The sequence below is a fragment of the Myotis yumanensis genome, unplaced genomic scaffold, assembly GCF_028538775.1.
Source record: "Myotis yumanensis isolate MYYU_CA2020_CCGP unplaced genomic scaffold, mMyoYum1.0.hap1 SCAF_8, whole genome shotgun sequence".
NCBI lineage: Eukaryota > Metazoa > Chordata > Mammalia > Chiroptera > Vespertilionidae > Myotis > Myotis yumanensis.
Window position 1 is genome coordinate 40,751,850 of NW_027223759.1, and position 14,980 is coordinate 40,766,829.

The following is a 14,980-nucleotide window of genomic DNA, read 5'->3' on the forward strand; positions in this document are numbered from 1 at the left end:
GAACACTTTGCCAAATTGAAACTGTTGAGGAATGGGTTGTTCTACATAAGCAAAATTTAAAGGTAATTAAAAAAAAAAGTCTTTCCAAGTATCAATTAACATTTTATATATTTATAATGGAAATATCTTTGTGTTTTAATTATTAACTAATGATTAACATAGACTATGATCTACTACATGCCAGGCAGTGTAGGTACTTTCAAGGATTTAATTGTATTCTCATAAATAACAGGTGAAGTAGATAGTATTACCATAATTTTAGAGACAAAGAAACTGCATCTTCACGTGACCAAGTCACTGCCCTGACTCTAAATCCAGGGAACTTTCCATATTTCTACACTGAGATATCATAGCATAACTGTGGGCTGGAATACCACAATATAAGCTTATCAACCAAACACATAAAGTAGATTAAATAAAGGCAAAATATTCACAAGGTCTTTTCCCATGGAGAGTCAAATACATTTGGTATAGACAATTGTTCTGACACTCAGAAGCTGTGTAAGATTTAGTTCATGAAGTCTACTCTCATCCCCAGAGCCAGAAATGATGCCTCTTGTTCTCAGAGCAGCTAAAGCACTTTGCTTGAACCTAGAACACTCTCTGTGGTATTTCAATTGTGTGCTACATGCCTTATTTTCCTTATGACCACTTCTCATCTCCCTTACTAGTCTGTAAATATCTTAGAGTCATAGATTCTGTCTTATTCACGTCGTATCATCCACTGCGTCTAGGCTAACACAGAGAAGGTTCCTGAAAGGTTTACTTAATAGATTAGTGAACTAACAAGCAGTTACCTGTGAATGTATCTGCTCATGGTCCTTCGTTTGATCCAAGGAGCTGGTGTGGGGAACTGTTGTCAGGTCACTGACCCTTCTGTCCTCTTTCAGGAGCGGCTCTGCCCTGGCCCAGCTCTATGGAACCTCCGCCACCTTAGAGCACCACCATTTTAACCACGCAGTGATGATCCTTCAGAGTGAGGTACGGCCCTAACGTTCTGCTTCTCCCCTTGACGGAAAAATCAATGAAACCTTGCCTCCGAGTTCTCTCTGTAATGCCACAGGTAAACACAGAGAAGTGGAACAGATTTTTTAAGTCAAACGACTAGGCCCTTTTGTGTGGCTTTTTTTTAATTCAGTTAGATGCCTGACCAAGGAATGGGTTCAAATTCTTCTGGAGCTGATTCATTTGGGATTCATTCTTGGTTTGGAAGCTTTTCCCATTCACTTAGCAGAGAAGATAGCCTCCAACTTGCTTACCTTCCTTAGGGCTATAGAAGCCCATACACAGGGACTCGATCCAAGTAGTGAGTGGCCCAACCTTCCTATTGTGTGAAACGCACAGCCCCATTAAAAGAAGGTAGAAACAGGATGATAAAGTTACACTTTATTAGCACAACTGAGGTATCTACATAAAATAAGCACTTAAAGTTGCTGGTGGGACCAGTCTGAAAGTGAGAATCGCAGCTACATTTGAGACCCAGGATTGCAGGACTTGGAAGTGCTTTTCTACTTTTAGTTTCCGCAGAGAAAAGGAAAACCACTACTGACCCTGGCTGAGGCGGCATGAGCTCGAAATCGCCAGGAAAGGATTTGTTCGGTTTTCTGCAGGCGTACAGGCTGTTTGTGTGTGTGTGGCTGGAATAGCATCATTAAATATGGAGGTTTTCCTCCAGCCTACCTTGAGAAAGCATGTCTTTTGTAACATCATGAAGGCCTTGTTCGATCCCAGAAAGAGAGTGGACAGTGTGGCTGGGGCAGGCCAACCGCTGGGGGAGACCTCTCTTCAGCTGGGAAGGAAGCAACACAGTTAGGCTTTCGGTAACTCTGACAGAAACCAGCATCCGGCGTGTGTGGCTCGGAAATTTCCCTATGAAAGCCATGTTTTAGCCGAGTGCTGTGGCAAAGGAAGGCAGGACAGGGGGAACTTGGGTTCAGGCTGTCTTTTCTGCACTAGTAACAGGATAGGTTTATACCTCAAATCCCAGGCACTCCCACCATTGTCATAACAGGGATTATGCACAGGATATCAAAGTTTTCTTGAAAGATCATTTGTTCATTTGTTTGGGGAAACAAATCCCACTAACACAGAATTTGTCTTCAGACAAATAAAATATCTTGGCTGCCCTTCACTCAAGACTTCTCTATGAAGGACCGGAATAATAACATTATTATGCAGTGAGCATAACTGGTGCGTGCAGGCCGTGCCCCGGGCTCCCCCATCCCCTCCCGCCCTGACCTCAGAAGGGCAGAATTGCAGATGTCATCATCACTCACTTCCTAAATGCAAAGGACAGAGCCGCTAGGTGGGCAGGCAAAAGTCCCCCAGACCTTTCTTCCCCCACTTGCTTCTCTTTCCATCCATACCACCCTTCTCGGGGGGGGGGGCGGGGGGACCTTTTTTCTGCCAAGGGCCATTTGGATTTTGATAGCATCATTTGCGGATCATACAAAATTATCAACTTAAAAATTAGCCTGCTATCTTTGGTCAAACATTTAATTAACTCACCCCTAATGCCTTGACAGGGCCAGACCAAATGATTTTACAGGCCCGCAGGCCCAGCATTCCCCACCCCTGTGCCTAAGCAAAATGGAAGCAGTATTTCAAGGACACAAATCTATTTCAAGGACCGAACTCTTGAGGCACTGGAAGAAGCCAATTTGCATATAAACAATACACTGATTGCAAATAATGTGTTTTTTTTTTTATCAGTATTAAAGCTGATCTGGCTAGCTTTGTCACTCAGTTATCTGTAAACAACTGGCTTAGTTACTCTCTACGTCCTTTAAAAGTGGTGAAATGCACTCTCACAAAATAATCAAGATCTTCAAATGCAGACCAGCTTTCTCCTGGACTTCACATTAGTTTTATTGTGACCTGCTCCTAACAGCTATGCAGGCAGACCTCGGAGATATCATGGGTTCACTCCCAGACCATCGCAATAAAGAGAGTCGTAATATGTTTGCTGGTGGAGGATCTTGCCTTCAGTTTATTAAAAAAATGCAGCATCTGTAAAGCACAATGAAGTAATGCGCAATAAAATGAGGAGTGTCTGCACCGCTTTCACTGGGAGATGCTAGATGTATGGCTGAATCCCAGGAACTACTTGTCGGTAGCTTCCAACCACCCTTTCTCAGGCCCCAGTATACCAGCCTGTGATTGATCCGCAGGGCAAGGCTCGGGCTAAGAAACCGGGGCAGAATTATGGAATGGCATTCCTTTAGTTATTTGTCTTCTTCCTAATGGCTGAATTAAGGGTCTGGGAGAGTTCATTTGAAAATTATTAATAATATTGGACCTGGTCCCATGTGGAACCAATATACTCTAGTCTTTACCAAGTGGTGGGTTCACCCAAGGAGATAAATTAACTCGGGGAAGCAGATTTTCATCTGGTGCCTGGTAGGCGGTAATTTACTAATTGATATTCTGGTTCCCAGAAATAATTAATTTACTTCTCATTGGGAAATAGTTTATTCTTAGGCAGTCATTTCCCCCCCCTCCTCCGGCACCATCTTCTGGCTCTCCACGCGAGGTATCAGACTGCTCCAGTTCCCGGGCCCTGTGTTTATGAGTTCCTACTTCATGCTAAGAAAACCTGATAAATGAGAAGTCCTGACTTTCAAAGCAAATTAAGTGGATTGTCTGTCACTTTGCAAAAGGATTTTCCACTTCACTAAAACCATTGTACAGCTGCCAGTGTAGCTAAAACACGTTTTGATGAAATGTTCTTTTCAAAGGTATGGAGATACAGGTGTGTTTTCACATTTTCCCAGGTGGAAGTCATCTTTACAGTCCCAAGAACTATGCCGAGAACAATATCATATACATTCTAACTACTCAGGAAGTATGTACTGAATTTAATCTGCCACACACGCTTTATCTAGATGATCTTCATGGTTTAACACAGGGTTTCTCAACTTCAGCTGCTCTGGCATTTTGGGCCTGGTTCATCTTCGCTATTCAGGCCAAATTGTGCATTGTAGGACCTTTCGCAGCATCCCTGGCCTCTACCCACTAGATGCCAGTAGCACCCATCACCAGTGTGACAAGCAAAAATATCTCTGAACATTGCCAGACGTCCCCATTGCTCAAATCACCCCCAGTTAAGAACCTCTGGTCTAATGTTTTTTCTCCTCCTTAAAGTCATTTGTTGACATAGCAAGTACTTCCAAAACGCCAACCTGAGTTTTAATTAGTGAAATTAGTATTTATTTTAGGGTCATAAAGATCCCCAAATGTTTTATTAACTTCTTCATTCAGTAATTCCACAGGAAATGGGTAGTCAAATGGAGTTGTTAGCACAAATACACCCAATAGTAAGACAAGGTCAACATTTTTCAGAGTTTGCTCTTTAAGACTAGACATAATAAAGTGTCCCTTGGTAGTTTTCAAAGATGACTGCACTTTCTGGCTTTGCTATGTTTGCCAGGGACTATGTTTGTATTTGTGCAAAATTTCATTAAGCTTTTTAAAAAATGGTTTGTCGTGTTTTTCCTATATATATTAAATATATATAGAAAAAATATGCAATATATATAGGAAAAACATGCAATCAAAAACTCATATATAATGGGTTTTTTTTTGTGACTTTTTACTTTCTCGTTACAGGGTCACAACATCTTTGCTAATCTGTCCTCCAAGGATTATAGTGACCTCATGCAGCTTCTGAAGCAGTCAATATTGGCAACAGACCTCACGCTGTACTTTGAGTAGGTATCGGCATTTGATCTATTTGACAAATGGATATCTAAAGTTTCATCCTGTAATTAATTTCCAGGTGCAGTTTAAGGGTTGCCTGTTGTTTTAGCACTGATAGCAATGTGTAAATGAGCTAAACGTTTTGCTGTTGTTTTCCCCTCATCTAAATAAACTTTATTAAGGTGATGTCTGTAAGATAAGAAAATCAGGGCTACCACCACAAGATTTGGAGCTCTCTTTATTTTTTATGATCCTTGTGTGGAACTCTTTTTTTTAAAATGTATTTTATTGATTTTTTACAGAGAGGAAGGGAGAGGGATAGAGAGTTAGAAACATCGATGAGAGAGAAACATCGATCAGCTGCCTCCTGCACACCCCCTACTGGGGATGTGCCCGCAACCAAGGTACATGCCCTTGAGCGGAATCGAACCTGGGACCCTTCAGTCAGCAGGCTGATGCTCTATCCACTGAGCCAAACCGGTTAGGGCTTGTGTGGAACTCTTGACTCTGAAACTAAGTGGTGGTCATTTTTAAAGACTCTGATTTCTATATTAGGCTATTATTTCTCTTCATATCTAAAATGGCATTGCTGATGCTAATGAAAAAGGTTTGTTGCTGGAAGGTTGACTAGAAATCCAAACCTTCATTCCTTGCCTCTCCTCTACCTCTCTTTCTTGGAAAAGCTGCCCCCTCTCCCCCCCCCCACCCCCCAATTTTCGACCTCCACCTGAGCTGGAAATTCCATCCCTCTCATTTCCTCTAAGACCTGCTCTATCAAGCACCACCTCTTTCGGAAGCCTGGAAATATCTTCCTTTGCTGATATACACAGTTTTTTTCTTGAAGACCAAACAACTTTCCTTCCTTCAAAAATTATTTCACTTACCCCATGGAGATCTTAATTGCTTTTCAATTTACATTTCTTTTAATGCCTACCTTTTAAAATAAATGGAGCATATTTGTACCTTTGTTTTCCTAACACCCGTTTTACCTTAAAGAGTAGTGTCCACCTCCACATTCTATCAAAATTATACTTTCAGAAGTCACCAGAGACTTCCTCGTCCCCAAATTCAATGTCCTTTACTCATTTCTAATATATTCTAACTTCTTTGAGAAATCTGAAGATTTACTGACTTCCCATTGCCAATTTCTACTCTCTTACTCTCTTATCTTCCCCCAACATCCAGCTTCCTTTCTCTCTCCTTTTCTGGATCCTTTCTAAGTTTCTTTTCTCCTCGCTCCTTTGGATGAGTTCTTGAACCCATGTTCTTCTTTCTCTATTTAGATTCACTCCCCTGGCTGTATCTCTATAATACCTTTATATTCTAGAAGACTGAAATTCTTCAGTCTAACCCTAGACATGTACCTCTTACTTCTGTTGCAAAAGCCTTTAGGGGCTTCATTGCTTTCAAGGCAACCTTTAAACTTGGTTTGAGTTTCAAGGCCTTCCATAATCTGCCCCCAACCTTTTTTTTATTCTTTTATTCCACTTCTCTCCTACATGATTTGTCTTCCTTAACCAGACGGGTCTACGTGTTACCCTTTGAAAACACCTATGCCGTGCCCCTTGTGCCCCAATCATATTACTGTTCCTACATGGAATCTTATCCCTCTAGTTCCCCATCTGGCTGAAATACCCTTTAAGGTTCATCTCTTTTACCACCTTTTTCAGGAATCTTATGTCACCCCCTTTGTAATCTTACTGCACTTGGGCATTATATCAGTTAGTATTAGATTCAATTATAAGGGACCAAAAAAGTAACACAAAATAGCAGTGGCTTTCTTCTCTGTCACACAGAAGAAGTCTGGAGATAAACAATCTGTAGTTGGTAGAGTCACCAGGGACCCAGGCTACTTTTGTTTTTTTGTGCTGCCACTTTCAACACATAGTTTCTACCTAAGTCCAAGATAGCTACTCAATGTCCACCCACATCCCAACTAACAGAAAAAAGGAAGGAGTGAAGAAAAAAGGGCCAAAAGGTGATGCAAGTTATCTTTTAAGAGAGTTTTCTGGAAATTCCCAAGAACACTTCCACTTACATTTCATTGGTCAGAATTTAGTTATTTGGCCATACCTAGGTTGAAGAAAGGTTGGAAAGGAAGCCTTTATTCTGGTACAGTCCTGTGCTGCACAACAACATTTTGGTCAACAACAGATGGCATATATGACTTGAATACCATATCGTCTAGGTGTGCAGTGGGCTATACCACCTAGGTTTGTGTAAGTGCACTCTGTGATGTTTGCCCGGTGATGAAATCACCTAGTGACACATTTCTCAGAGGGATCGCTGTTGTTTAGCAGCCCATGACTGTAATCACTGTCCCACTGAAAACTAGGACTTCTATAACTAAGAAAGAAGGGGAGGAGAGGTACTGGAGTAGACAACTGTCAGTGTGTGCCACACATTTTTATTGTTGGCTCCTGCTGAATGCATTATGACATGGGAATAGTGGAAGAAGTAAAGGCTTTCGAATTACTGGTCTGGATTTAAATTTCATTCTGGCATTCTAATTAAACTTTGTGTATTGAGCCCAAGTGTCTATGTCTTCTCCCTCCTGGAATTTTACTGAATTGGCAAATGAATTTAAAAGGGAAAAAAAGGACAAATCTGCAAGGGAAAAAGACAGGGGGCACACAATAACTGATAAGAGATGGCAACACATTTGTGCAAACAGAAGGCCAGCTGACGAATGATAACTGATTGAGCAGTGTAGAAGTGAAAAGTAGGACCCACAGAGGAAGACAGCTCTGAGAAGCAAGCCCATTGGCGCTGCAGAACCTCACTGGGGGCTGAGAGCCAAAGGCACCATGAAAAGTGGATTTGACATTTAGAGCTTAAGACAGGTGATTACTAGAAAGTCAGTTTACGAAGTCTTCTACCAGCATAGCTGATAACTTCCTTTCCCCTACACTTGCAGAAGGCCAAAGGATTATTCTCTGGAGAAATGTAAGGAAGGGCTCTGGAGTGGAGAAATGAGATGCAAAGCTCAGAAGAGGGGGTGATGCAAAATGGAAGGAGTCTCTGCATTCAAAGCCCACACCCCTAGTCCAGTCACCAGAAGCTAGAAGTCTATAAGCTGCACACTCAGGGTTGTCAGATTTAGCAAATGGAAATCAAGAAGTCCAGTTAAATTTGCATTTTGGATAAACAAATGAATAATTTTTGGTATAAGTATGTCCCATGCAATGTATGTGTGGGACACACGCAAGTGTAGCTCAATCTTTTAATGTCTTGCTATTGCACTCAAATGGATAACCAGGATCACACAACATTGATATGAAACACAGAGGCTAAAACAACCAACAAAGAAGTAGAGTCAGAGAAAACAAGGAAAGGAAGAAAACAAAAAACTATCGGTAATATCCTTAGGGAGCCAAGGTATTACATCCATGAAACAAGAATAGGATGCTTAAAAAAAAACACAATAGGAACAACCATAGAAGAATACAGAGCTCTTGGAAATTAAAAACATAATGGCCAAAGTAAAAAATCAAATGATAGCATTGGGAAATACAGTCAAAGAATAAGGCAAAACTATTTAAAACACTGCTTTATTTTATTATGCAGTTTACCCGTGAACGACACAGGTTTAAACTGTGCAGGTTCACTTAATACCGATTTTTTTTTTCAATAAATACAGTCAGCCCTTTGCATATGTGGGTTTCACATCCCCAGATTCAACCAACTATGGATCTAAAATAGTATTTTCTGTCCTCTGTTGGGACTCTGCAGATGCAGAGGGCTGACTATATACATTGTTCAACATCATTTTATATAAAGGACCTGAACCTCTGCAGATTTTGGTATCTGAGGGGTCTGGAACCAATTCCCCAAGGAGTGATGGAAATATTTGCAAAGTCAAAACTTATATGCAAATTTTCAACTCTGTGCTTTTTAGTAATGTTTGATTTGTTAACTATGTGCATGTATTACTTTAATAAATATATATTTTAATCCCAGCTCTACCACTGCTTAGCTGTGTGTGATCAGATGAATGATATACCTCTCTGAGCCTTTTTTTCATGTGTAAAATGGAGATAATACCTATGTTATCTATCTTATGTCTTGTAAATGTCTTGTATGTTTTATAAATGGCTACATCTACAGCCTCATTTGCTTTATAGCCTATTTATTTTGCATGTTTAGTGGCTTTCATGTTTGACTTAACTATCATGATCTTCCCTCTTTTTCTGAATGGATGCACCTTGATTTGGGATTTATCGAAGCTTGTATCCCTTTAATATTTTTATTTCCTGTCTCTGACACTTGTAAGATTTTATGTTATTTTCCTCAAAGTAGAAGCATTCTCCCAAGCCAAGTTTCCAAGTAATTTCTAAGGGAGAAAAAAACCTCACCAGTTGGAGTCCATTTATCAAGCCCTGTTAGCCACGTGACGAATCACCGAGTGACTGCTGGAATGCAGTCCAGGAAGTGGCTGCAGCTCGTTTTCTCATTACTCTGTTCTTATCTTAATGCTGCAGCCCCTGCTAATGTCTGCTGACTCCCAAGGAAGCTGCTAGCTCTCTTTTTGTCACCGTTATTGTTTCCTGAGGTTCTGAATAGCTGTTCGTTCCCTAATCTGGACCTTCTGGAGGCTGATTCACTTGCCTGTCAAAAGTTGCATTAAGGTGTTGCCATATTTTTAGCCAAAACAATCCCTAGGGTTAATGAGGGGGAAGCAACTACTACAAACTGCCACCGGATGCTTTTATTTCACAAATTGATAGTGTGGAACCGGAAGGGATGTTAGAGATGATGTCATCTAAGTCATCTTTTTCTTGCACATCACGTACTGAGTTCGAAACTGTTAAATAGTATAGTTTGGGTCATATATCATTAGTGGTTAAACTGGAACCCACACTTTGCTAAAAATTACACAAAATCTTGCAAGTGTCAGAGACAGGAAAAAGCCTCCTCTTTTAGGGCTTTTTCCACAATCACTATATTCCTTCTCTAATTAAAATAATCAAGAAAGACTTGTCATTTGAATTGGGGCTAAATTCCATGGCAATATTGACCTTCCCAGCTGTACATTAATTGGTTTACTCTGAGAAGCAGCCTGAGTTCCCCGAGCCCTCTCCCAAAGCAGAGCTGCAGACAAGGGCTTGCAGGCGATCAGGTTGATTTTAGAGGTGACATCAGGAATAGGAGTGGGGACTGGGACAGTAAAGCGGCAAGTAGGAAAGCTATTGTAAAGACACAGACCCTTGTTGGTCACCACTGTGTTCAGCCAGCCTTGACCCTATGCTGCACCTCAAAATTATCCACCAGCCTCCACGTTCCATCAGCCAAGGTTACTCCATGGTCGTTAATTCCCACACCAGTTCCGGACATCTGTGCCTGAAGGCTGGGATGCCTACAGCATCCAGTCCCACAGGGGCGGTCAGAGCAACGACAGGGCAGAAAGAAAGCTGGGCCAGTGAGCCGGGAGCTGGGCACTGGCTGGTTGAGGCAGCAATGGCTGAGAAAGGTGGGCCAGGAGGGTGCGAGGCAGCCCTAGAGAAAGTCTGGATCAGCACTGGCTCTTCTGCCCTGCCTACTCACATCAAAAGTCATGACAGTAGAAGTCAACCAGAGAGGAAACACACTGCTTTCCTCCCCTAGGAAGGGGAAAGCTGGCTAGAGGAAGGGCCAGGCCTTTGGTGTAGGGCGCAGGACTCATTCCTAGGGGCAGGATCTCCTGTGATGCAGGGAAAAACTTAAGGTTCCTGGAAAGGTGGGACTTCTTTAAAAATAACCACAAAGCCCTGTAACTTTAATTTCTAATGGTTCTAGGTGTCCTCAAGATTCTCTCCGACAGATAAAAGTAGAATTCACAAGTTTGAAAAAAAACACCTCAGTGTGAATATCTAGGTTTCACCACCTAAAGCTGGGGGTTAATTCTTCAGCCTGATTTTCCAACTCACTAAAACTTTTTCCAGTTTCTGCTGAATGATTTTCTAAAATTGATTTCTGTGTCTATTTCCAAGTCCTTGCAGTGAACAAGGCTTTGATATTTAAGTAGTAATTTCAGCATCCCAAGCAAGAATTAGATATACCTTATCAGTATGCAGCCATGTGACTTTGAGGGTCACTCAATCTCCCTTTGCCTCAGTTTCCTCATCAGCAGTATGGGGATAGGCACCTCACCCACACCAATCCCCTAGGGTCCTTGTGATGGTCAAAGGAGATCACCTATTTGAAAGATAATTTGGTAATTTAAATAAGTAAGATTCAAATAATCTAAACAATTAATATTTAAATAATTTAAATTTGATAACTTTGATCATTTAAAATACCTTATAAAGAAAAGACCCACTGAGCCAGAAACTAAATAAAATTTCTATAATTAAAGATAACACTTGAGGTCTGCAAAGAGAGAGATCCAAAATTACATGAGTTAAAATGTCAAAGGGAAATCACAATGCCCTGTACTATTTGCATGGAAGTCAACAAAGATGATCTATGCAACTGTCACAGCTTTCACACTAATAAAAACAATATTTCCTGAATGCTTACTTAGGGGTTTTATATACACATTATCCCATTTAATATTTAGAGCAGTCCCATAAGAATAGGTACTATGTTTGAGCTCAAATACACCTGAGGAAACTGAGGTTTGGAGAGATCCAGTAAATTGCTCACAATGTAACTAATAAAGCTGAGAGTGATGCCAAGTAGTTGGGGTCCAAAACGTTTGAACTACTCTGCCGTTCTCTCTGCACTTATAGGATTGTTAGTTTAAGAGCACTAAAGGGGAAACTGAGGCCAGTCCTGGGAACACTCAGACATTGAAGGCAGCAGTAACTTGAGTATGCCCATGTCCAAGGCCAGTTCCAAGCATACTGGGCAGCAAGCCATAGCAATTCAACTAACTGCAGACTAACCAGCAGATTGGGGGGTGGGGCCCAGGCTCCAGGTTCCAGTTGCTCAGGAGCCTGACTGGTGGGGCAGAGACTGCAATTGCATGGAGCTAAGCTGGGGCATCAGAAGTTGAAAATTATTTAGCTCTAATACAGTCCTTGGGGGTGTTGCCATCAGGTAGCAATTATAGTTTAGCATCGCCCCCCAACAGGGCGTGTTGACATCAGTGTCTCTCACATCTGCCAGGTGCCTGCTCTGTGCCCAGCTCTGCTCTAGGTATCTCCCCGTATCACCACTGGAATAGGAGCTCCACGAATGCAGACATCTCACTCTGGGAACCCCAAAATCTACCTGACACATTGCCTGACATAACAAGCTCTCAAAATATGAACTTTTTTTTTGATACTGAATTCTCAGATCAACTATAAGGTCGATATTGTTATCCCCATCCTATAGATAAGGATACCGAGTCTTAGAGAGGGTCAGACTTTTTCCGAAGTCCTCACGTTGTCTATGCTCAATCTCCAGGCCACATTGCCTCAGACCACTCTTTAAACTGAGGATTTATAATTCAAATTTTATAAATCAAATGGGTGCCCCATGCCTTTTTGGTTGGCTTTCTAATTAATCAGATTTAAAAAATGAGTTGTTTTTTTTTCATTTCCCTTTGTGTTCTATAAACATTCATCAACAATTATGGAAAATGCTTAGCCTATTGGTTTCTAAACCAGTCTAAAGGGATGCAATAAGTAGCATTTCTCAAAAGCATCTGATAATGACAGCAAAATGTACTAACTCATCTAGGATTGCTAGGAATCATCGTTTGACCATCTTTTAAAAATTAGATTAATATCATAAGCAATTTATTTTTAAAAATCCAATAAGAGCTCAATGAATGTTTTTACTCCTATGCAGACAGGAATATTAATTCATTCAACAAACGTTTATTAAGAGCCCACTATGTTCAGTGTCATCAGCTTCCACAGTTGCCTGCACTCAACTAGCCGCCATATTGAAAGGAAGAGACTAGATTAATGTATAGTAAGGTGTTTTGACTTGTAGGGCTTAACCCATTGCTCTTTTCCAAACAGTCTTATATTTTAACAAAGTCTGATAAATTAATCTACTAGCACAACAGGCCCTATGGAAGGTTGATGGAAGAAATATTTTGGTACTTCTTGATGCATTTCAAAGCAATTTTACATATAGTCATGCCCACATCCCCATCCACCCAATATTGCAACTGTATAAAAAAGTGAGAAATTTATTCCCTAACACTTACTATGCCTCCTTTATGCCAGGTTCTGTGCAGCTGCTGGGGATGCTGAGGTAGAAAAGGCATGTTTCTTGCCTTTAGGGAACCAGAGCCCAGTGGGGAAGAGAGAAAAACAGTAACACCAAAGCGTGACAAGTGCTGCAGCCAAAGTGAATGCAGGGGCCACTGGGGCATGTGCCATCTAGCACCGCCCTAAACCACTTCCACCTGGTGATTATGGTTTAAGGGAACTGATGGTTAGGTCCTTGTATTGTCTAATCTTCTGCCATTTTTAACATTCAGAGTCACTCTAGTCTTTCCACTTCCTGCATTTTGCCAATTTTATTCGTGTTGTCAACATCAGCACAGCATCAGACAGGTGATTTCATTCTTAGCTAGTCCTTGCATTATCGGACTACTTAAGCAGGAAGATAATTCATTTTCCAAATTAAATATATGACTTTTGTTTCTTTAGTCATAATGACTGGAGTTAACATCTGCATATTAATTTACTCTTCGCCGGTGCTTTTACATCCAAAGTCCCCAACCTCTCAGAATTTGCATTTAGCAACCAGTTGCAGATGTACCCTTGCCTGTTGAATGAGCTGCAAGAACACTGAGAGGACAACATCCAGCTCCTCCCCTGCACCCACCCAGCTGCCCACACACACTCCTGCCTTCCCTGCCTGATGACCCTGGGGCTGGACTTTCAGGAGAGTCACAACCGTGATTTGCCGCCTCTCCTAACATTCATGGGCTCTTAGACTCTTGGTAGATTCAGAACAGTTAGATACATAGGTAAAGAATATGTAATATATAAACTTAAAAATATATATATATACACAGGAATGGTGATTTCTCGCTGTACCAACAAAGGGTGCCTTGCAGATAAATTACAAACCAGAAAGATTTTCAATGTAGTGATGGGTGACTGGTAACCAAACTTTACAATGATTTTTGAAGGTAATTTTAGCAGTTCTGTTCAAATGATGCTTTTGGAAAGACTGCTATATTTTTCTGAGTGGAACTTACGTCAAGAGCAGGATAAAACCCTAATAAAAAGATATCTGATTATAAATGAGATTTTCCAGTAAGCTGCTTTTCACTAGCTGAGGCGTTTGCCATTGTCCCTGAAAAACAAGGTTCTCAGGCTTGTACTTGAGAAGGTAATGATATTGGTCCTTGTGGCAGAGGAGTCCGGATCCAGGGAGTCTTATATATAATTTGTGGGCACAAATGGTCATGCTGTTGACTCTGTAAAAATGCACATACACACACATATTGGTGCTAAAAGGCTTTGTGGGCAAATGCATTTTTTAAAAAGCACAGTGAATTTCTCATTGTTGTTTTGTAATGATTGTCACCAAGGAGGAGTTCAGAAATAAACCACCTGGAGCCATGGACCCAAGCTGGCCCGGGCCATCTGCAGCTCTTCTTTGGAGCATCCCCTTGTGTGGTGCCTGCCATGGCACTGGGTACTAGTAGGGCAGTCCATGGTGCCATGGCATCTCGTGAAGGGGCTCAGCCACTGCTTTCCATACCCTCACAACACGCAAGGCTTTCTGGGAGGCTGGGGACCTGGAATCTACCTAGATCTTCCCACAACTTCCCTGGGACCCTGAGCAATTCAGCTTCGTCTTCCTTCACCTTGCGTTTCCTCACCTACAAAATGACAGTAAATTGTTCTCAAAGGTTTCATACAGGGCGGGACAAATGTAGGTTTACAAGTTGTTCATATATAAAATAACATAATAATTAATAAATAATAATACAAGAATAAACTCTGTTTCACATACTAAACAACTGTAAACCTACTTTTGCCCTACCCTGTATACCTCTAATAGTCTATAATAATGAAAACTCAAGTTAAATATAGAAAATAAATCATTCTATGACCCAGAAGTTTTACACATACATGTGTGTGCACGCGCGTGGAGAGAGAGAGAGAGAGAGAGAGAGAGAGAGAGAGAGAGAGAGGCATATATTGTTATGTGACCTTTGCATATCATCACTTCAAAAACCCTTTTGCCTTATGAAAATGATGATCTCCGTCTTTCAAGATGTTAATTTTCAGAAACTTAAAAAAATTTTTAAATGTACTTTGGTTTAAACTTTAAAGTATCCATTTGTCATTTATGTGACCAAATATATTACCAGCTGTATGATGTACATGGTTCCACCAAT

At 41.0% G+C, this 14,980-nt stretch overlaps 1 protein-coding gene across 2 annotated transcripts in view; it reads left to right on the forward strand.

Moving 5' to 3' along the window:
* Positions 1–14,980, forward strand: part of PDE11A (phosphodiesterase 11A) — a 285,421-nt gene that overhangs the window by 225,427 nt on the left and 45,014 nt on the right. For both annotated transcript variants that reach the window (XM_070422681.1, XM_070422682.1), the window contains 2 exons: positions 891–981; positions 4,609–4,709. In XM_070422681.1, coding sequence (XP_070278782.1) covers positions 891–981; positions 4,609–4,709 — 192 coding nt within the window. The remainder of the gene's footprint in view (positions 1–890; positions 982–4,608; positions 4,710–14,980) is intronic.